This window comes from Cephus cinctus, unplaced genomic scaffold, assembly GCF_000341935.2.
Source record: "Cephus cinctus unplaced genomic scaffold, Ccin1 Ccin1_scaffold0463, whole genome shotgun sequence".
Lineage (NCBI taxonomy): Eukaryota > Metazoa > Arthropoda > Insecta > Hymenoptera > Cephidae > Cephus > Cephus cinctus.
This window is the reverse complement of record NW_014333139.1, coordinates 38,812-46,017: the sequence shown is the minus strand read 5'-3', so window position 1 is coordinate 46,017 and position 7,206 is coordinate 38,812. Positions and strand designations below refer to the sequence as shown.

General features: G+C 37.4%; 2 protein-coding genes across 2 annotated transcripts; one reads left to right on the top strand and one right to left on the bottom strand.

Annotated features, from left to right (window-relative positions):
- Window positions 1-2,743: 2,743 nt before the first annotated feature.
- Window positions 2,744-4,046, top strand: LOC107268065. Its single transcript, XM_015740432.2, has 4 exons — window positions 2,744-3,011; window positions 3,154-3,325; window positions 3,419-3,610; window positions 3,873-4,046. The coding sequence occupies exons 1-4, from the start codon at window positions 2,955-2,957 to the stop codon at window positions 3,986-3,988; spliced, it is 537 nt and encodes a 178-aa protein (XP_015595918.1). The 5' UTR covers window positions 2,744-2,954; the 3' UTR covers window positions 3,989-4,046.
- Window positions 4,047-4,113: 67 nt separating this feature from the next.
- Window positions 4,114-6,682, bottom strand: LOC107268063 (putative nuclease HARBI1). The gene is given in 5 exon segments (XM_015740430.2): window positions 4,114-4,554; window positions 4,624-4,832; window positions 4,999-5,301; window positions 5,395-5,811; window positions 6,498-6,682. Coding segments are annotated over 4 exon segments (1,041 nt in total). The 5' UTR covers window positions 5,635-5,811; window positions 6,498-6,682; the 3' UTR covers window positions 4,114-4,265.
- Between the last annotated feature and the right edge of the window lie 524 nt (window positions 6,683-7,206).

The following is a 7,206-nucleotide window of genomic DNA, read 5'->3' as shown; positions in this document are numbered from 1 at the left end:
CTTATTTTTCACATTTCTTTTATTCTTCATTGAAACGGTAATTGAGAGGTTTAAGAGACAAAACAATAAGAAGAAATAGTAAAAAAATTAACGTGAAAAAAATCATTGAATTAAATAACCAATAAATAAATAAATGAACAAATGCAAAAACAATGCAAAATTAAACAATAGAAAAAAATTATTTTAATTAATAATTTTAAAAAACTTCTAGTATGCTCCATTGTCAGGGCGGCGGAACGTACGGTCCTGAGCGGTTGCCCCGCTACACGTCTCTCCGCACTAAGAGCGGCCCACTACCCCATCACGGGCGCCAAGCGATTGCCCCCCGAGTACCTCGAGCGAAACTCGCAAAATTCAGACGTTTTTTCAAATGAAAAATGTAACCCCTTAGCAAACTCATTTTTGGATGTTTAAAAGTGCGTTTTAATCATAATTTTGTGAGAACAATAATTTTTTGAGGATCTGCAGTATTGGTGAAAATGATATCACGCAGAAACAGGACCAGATTGACCGGCTCGTTCGGAAGTTATGGCCAATTAAGTGTTTTCACTTCAAGGGGGGTGTAACTCCCCCTAGAGTGATGCTACATGGGGTGGATGGAGGTGTTTTTTGACTGCCAGATGATGCTCTTTCTCGTGCCATAATTAGAAATATGAATTTCCTTCCGGAACTACAAGTTCTCGCACTTTTCACAAAGTCCCAAAATTCACTATTTCACTCCACCCCTGCCGTTCGGCCATTTTGTATTCGATCAGGATAAAACCTTTACCATTCGAACGGGAAGGAAATTTTCTAAAAAATATATCTTTGGTTTTTTTAAGTCGGTCATAGTTTCGTAGAGATACACAAAAATTAAAGTGTTCCACTTCAATTGCGCATTACTGTATATAAAGGTGTAGGAATGTGAGTTATTTACCGGTGGATGAGCAGAGGAAGAGAGAGAGACGGCGCTCGGTTCTCGACGATAGTGGAGGTAGATTTGGTTGAATGGGAAATTCTTGGTCCAGCCCTAAGGTGGACACTCACCTAGATGAATGCTTATTGAAATGCCAAGAATTGAGTTCTTTTCGCGTGGACGTTCGGCACTGGAGTGATACACTTTTCGCTTGGGTCCTAAGGCAAGCTAGATCAAAATAGGCCCTAAGGTATTTGATCGGCACAACACTTAACTGGCGCGAACAATCGGCTCAAGACTCAAAAAGGGATACTGCTCTACCGGAGGATTGATTAGTAACTGAGGATGATTTGTATTAGAGTTCGTAAGAAAGGTTTTGAGTTTGGAGGGGATTGAATGCAACGTTAGGAAATATCTTGGAATTTGGATACGTATTGCGGCATCATCGGGGCAATTGAACCCTGTCGTTCGATCGATCTCTCATTGCAGGCCTTCGATCGCGGATTCTTCGTTGGATTAGTGCATTGTCAGGATTATCTTGGTGGTGAGGTGGGTGCGAAGGTGACGGGTAGGAGTTCTGCTGTGCGCGGTATTCGCGGTGCTATGGTGAAAATGCTCTTTAGGCACCTCAATTCTGAGTATCCTGTTCAGCGTTGCTGCCCGTGCCGTTCTTATTCTTTGATTGCAGTGATCTCTCTCTCTCTCTCTCTACTCATCCACCTGCAATGTCACAATGTTGGTGTGATTTCTGAAAATGTGTGAAAGTATGAGATGTCGTGTACAGTATAATATAATATGATGATATCCCTTACTTAATATATATATAGGTAAACTACGATTTACAATAATTAACGCATGTTCGCTGAGGATCGGTTACACTATCGTGGTCTCTGCCCGTTGCTAGTGGCGATCTGAAGGGGGGGGGGGCAATGGTGTTGCGTTGCGTCGGACGTAACAGTAGTATCTTATTCTATTGCGTATAGGTAAATAGGGACCACGACGATACTTGTAGTACTGACAGTGAATTTTGGAACATATCCTCAGTATTTATGAATATCATGGTATGTTTCTTTACCGGCATTGAATAGGATAAGATTTAACCCGATATGTATGTATGCATACAACTATGCATATAGCTTAGTTTCCACCGTGCGGAGTTTAAACAGAGTCAAACAGCCCTATTGGTTAATTCCATTCAACCCTTATACGTGATTGGTTAACTCTGTTTAAACTCTGCACGGTGGAAACTAACGCTATGTTTAGACGACGGTCTTAAACCAATTAGTTAATACTGCCTAAATACCACCAAACGACCACCAATCGATTGGTAAAAAGAAAAATGTCAAAAGTCAAAGTGGGAGGGCTAACTTAATGCTAAAAATTTGTTATGGATTCTGAAAGTAAACCGAAAACCACCAAACGTTTTGAATAGACTACCAAATACCACCAAACGACAATTAATCGATTGGTAAAAATAAAAATGTCGAAAGTCAAAGTGTTGGAGCTAACTTTGCGGAGCTGGCTATTGGCCCGTATTCATAGTCCGGTCTCAAGGTGACGCTTAAGGCGGGCTTGATGAAGACTGTCTTATTTGATTAAGATTGTCTTAAGATACTATGAATTCATAGTTGAAAAATAAGACAGTCTTTTCGAAGAAGTTGCTTGAAAGGGACACCTTATTTTATTCAAGATCGCCTTGACGAAGGCAAAGCTTTGGAAGCTTTTGGAATATTTCTGCCAGAGCGACCAACAGGACACTGAGATTTTCATACGATGGAGTGAAAATCTTGTAGGGGCCTACCCATCTAATATCTATGTCAATAATGGTCTTTATTTTCGTGCCTTCATTTGATTCTCCGTTTATTTCGGTACCTATATCAGATTTTTAGTTTTGTGAAATTAAAAAAAAATGTCGCAAAACAGAAGTAAAGCACCAAAATAGATCAAGCATAAACATTACACAAGTACTGAAAAGAAAATATTTTTGGAAATACTAAAGAAATATAAGGATGTTATAGAAATTAAGAAAAGTGATTTAACAACGTTAGAAGACAAAAAGATGGCATGGGCAGAAATTGAAAAAGAATTCAACCTTTCATCTTTAGTCATGCAAGAAGTAATTATTAATTTAATTAATAACATTACATTGATGTATTCGTGCATATCCCTTGACAGGTACTAAACTTATGTTTTGAATATAATCAATTATTCAATAGAGAACTGTGCAACAGCTCAAAAAACTTTGAACTAACTTAAAGCAAACACAGAGAGATGCACTAACAAAGGAGATACAATCTCGGTTTGTTACTGGAGGAGGTCCTGCAATTCTACTGGCCATGATTGATCCTGATGTTGCTATCATAGCTCCTAATTTGATGAAAAATGCCCCAATTTTATTTTCGTTTAATATGCCAGAAGAGGTTGTTCATGGTAACAGCATTATTATGGATATTCTAAATAAATAGTTGCAAAACATTTATTGTATATCAATTCTCTTATTGACCATGCTTATGTTTTTCTTAGACCGACGTCAACAGATTCTAAATAACGAGAATATTGATATAATTGTGCAAGACTCACAATTTGAAATTGATGAATTGATCACTGATGAACTCCTTGATGCCACAATACCATCAGAAGCTACAGTCGTAAACACAGATTCTGAAGGCATGTCACATGCTGGTAGCAGCAACATAAGCACAATTCATTCAAAAGGTATTAAACCAGAGGAATTTTATGATACACATACATATATCTGTGATAAAATACTACCACCGATCTTGAATATTGCGTCTTAGCACGCAATTTTAGTCAGATATTGTACTTTGAAGTGATTGAAAAAATTCAATTTTGCTACTGCACTTTATTAATTTTAGGGTATATTTAATGTGTTTCTTTATTACCCACAAATATTGTCTGCATTCTATTACGTTATACTAACTTTTTTGTATTTCATTTTCTTCGTACAACATCAAAGATAAAAAAGGGTACAAAGGACAAAGCCTACAACCGGACATACAACCTGCAGGAACTTCAGTTTGCACATATAAGACGTATTACGAAGCAGGAAGAGGGTTTGGCTGTATTGTATAAGCAAAACCAGAAGGTATTGCATAATTTAGCATACGAACATGCTAAAACGAAATATGGGTTAGATATACGTGCCGCCACAGCTACGGCACAATTAGCAGAATTATTGTTAAAAAAAGAGATGGAAAAATTATGATGTCCTTTTATTTACAGTATTTATATATTACACAATAAACTGATATATAAACAAACAGGAGTTTCTATTTCAAATCCTGGTATTGATTACAATTTACAATTTGAGAGATTTTATTTAAAGTCACAACCTTTATGATACTTATGCTCAATGAAACAAACGTTCAATCATGGTGTTACGAGCAGCAAAACCATCCATAGGTTGCCAATGAAGTTGATTATTGGGTTCTTCCTCTTCCACAAAAGATTCATCATCTTCTGGTAATATGTCGCTAAATATCAATGACATGTTATGCAACACAGCACAGGCCACAACAATTGTTGTTGAACAGAGGAGTTCAGTTGTTAGTCCTCGTGCTAAGCAAGGAAATCGCCGTTTCGAAACACTATAAGTCCTTTCTACAATACGTCTTGTTCTACCATGTATATTATTGTAGCTGTACACATAAAATAATATTAAAAGTATTATGTAAAATATAGAAATTGAAGACTAATAAAATCCTTACCACATCTGTTCATCGGTTATAGGATTTGCAATCGGTGTTAATAAAAAAGGTAGACATGGATATCCAGCATCCCCTACCAATATACCATTGAGCTCAGCATTAGCATATTTCATACAGATTCTTGAATTTTCGAAGATTCTACTATCATGCTCGCTACCAGGCCACTCTGGTACAATATCTAAAAACTCCATTCGAGGCCCAACAATAGTCTACACAAAAATGTCAGTATTAAGAACTGTAGCATCAATAACTACCTTATCTGTTTAATTTTTATAGTAAAATAATGTGTATGCAATAGTCCTTCACTTACATACTTTAATCAAAAAAATATTTTATTCGATAACTTTTAGGATATAATAGAATGAGGTAACGTACTTGTACATTTAGAGAGGAATATCCCTTTCTATTCCCCTATATTTCATTAATGTCTTGAAAACGTGAATCTACTAGACGTATGTGGGTACAGTCATGTGTTCCATCGATACCAGGAAGCCCAATAGCTCCATTGCCCTGTTCTAGTTTTTTAAATAGCCACTGATTTTCATTTCGTGATTCTTGAATATTTGGCATTTTTATATACTGATTTAACAAGCTAGCAAGCAATGCACTAACTCGAAAAACAATTCTTGATATAGTCGGTTGTGATACTGTGACTGTATCATTAATTGTAAGTAGAAGCTAACAAACAAAGTATAGGTTACAAAAATATATCAGAAACTATTCAGTCTTATAATTACTTTATCTATCAATAAATATTTTTAAGTAACTTACCTGGAAACTTGCAGTTGCATAAAATCTTAAACAAATTAATAATTGCATGACAGGTGGAATCGGTAAACCGCGGTTGTTAGTCTTTGCAAGGCCTTCTTCAATTTTAGGTAATATACCATACATTATATTTTCTTTATTAAACCTAAAGAGCCTTTTAAATTCTTCGTCATTGTAAAATTCAAAAGGATTATTTCCATCACGAATATATCGTTTTGAAGCACGCACTACAACCGTTTCCATTACTTCATCATTTTCAGAATCCTTCCTTCCTTCCTTTCCTTATGGCTGTATCCCCAATGGGGTACATGTGCCAGTATTTTCAGAATCGCTTAAATCATCTCCGATATCTTCACAGACCACTTATTGGAGACACGGCACCCGCGTGCTTTAGACTGTTAGCACGAGCAGCATCGCCATCTGATCGGTAGGTTGTATAAGCGTTGTATAAGTAACGCGATTTATATAGGTATACCCCAGTATACAGGGTGTCCCAAAATTACCTGCCCAACGGGGTATGGTGGTGTTTGGGAGGCACCACTTTTGTCCGGAAGGTCATAGTTTTTAAATGGGAGCAGGTCAAAGTTGACCAATCAGAGGAAGGCGTCAAGAGAAACGTAGGCACCTACGAACTCTGAGTTTTCTTCCCTCGCTTTTGTTTCTCGGTGGCTTCGGGCAGGATGACGTCAGCCGAAGATATGCCTACTGGAAACAAGAAACAAGAAACAAAAGCGAGGGAAGAAAACTCAGAGTTCGTAGGTGCCTACGTTTCTCGTGACGCCTCACTACGATCGGTTAACTTTGACCTGCTCCCATTTAAAAACTATGACCTTCCGGACAAAAGGAAAGTCATTTTCGTGATCAGTGGTGCCTCCCGAACACCGCCATACCCCATTGGTCAGGTAATTTTGGGACACCCTGTATAGTAATATAGCGGTGTACGATCACTCGAGATTACGAATCACAGTATTTGCGGACTAGATATCTATTATCGAAAACTGTACTAAGGTTTAAATTTAAACTACACTTGATCAGTGTACCTTGTCAAGTTATATAAACATCATATACTAGAAATTCTACACGCAGCTAAGCTAAAATATACGTACGATTAATTTTCAGTAGTTAAGGATTGAAAATATACACTTCTTTTAACAGATGCTATATCGATTGTAGACACATTTGAGGGACATCAGAAAAGAAAGAATAATGGCCGTTTTCTTCGACGCGTTTCAATGCACAAATCGGTTTAGCTGTGGTGTTAGCCAATCGGCAGACACTTGTATTTTAAAGATAAACGCACTTTATACATTGAACCGCACTGAAGAAAATGGGCCTAAGGCTTCGTCTACAACAGAACATGGTTCGTAGACATTTGTCGTACGTCTCTGTACTAGAAGCCAATCAGAATTGTTGATCCCTTACTTAATATATATATAGGTAAACTACGATTTACAATAATTAACGCATGTTCGCTGAGGATCGGTTACACTATCGTGGTCTCTGCCCGTTGCTAGTGGCGATCTGAAGGGGGGGGGGGCAATGGTGTTGCGTTGCGTCGGACGTAACAGTAGTATCTTATTCTATTGCGTATAGGTAAATAGGGACCACGACGATACTTGTAGTACTGACAGTGAATTTTGGAACATATCCTCAGTATTTATGAATATCATGGTATGTTTCTTTACCGGCATTGAATAGGATAAGATTTAACCCGATATGTATGTATGCATACAACTATGCATATAGCTTAGTTTCCACCGTGCGGAGTTTAAACAGAGTCAAACAGCCCTATTGGTTAATTCCATTCAACCCTTA

Excerpts from the sequence above, each read along its gene's own strand:
- LOC107268065 (XM_015740432.2), top strand. The coding sequence starts at position 2,955 with ATGGCATGGGCAGAAATTGAAAAAGAATTCAACCTTTCATCTTTAGTC. Across the intron at positions 3,012-3,153 it reads CATCTTTAGTCATGCAAGAA|CAAACACAGAGAGATGCACT; the intron begins GTAATTATTAAT and ends ACTAACTTAAAG. Across the intron at positions 3,611-3,872 it reads AAGCACAATTCATTCAAAAG|ATAAAAAAGGGTACAAAGGA; the intron begins GTATTAAACCAG and ends ACAACATCAAAG.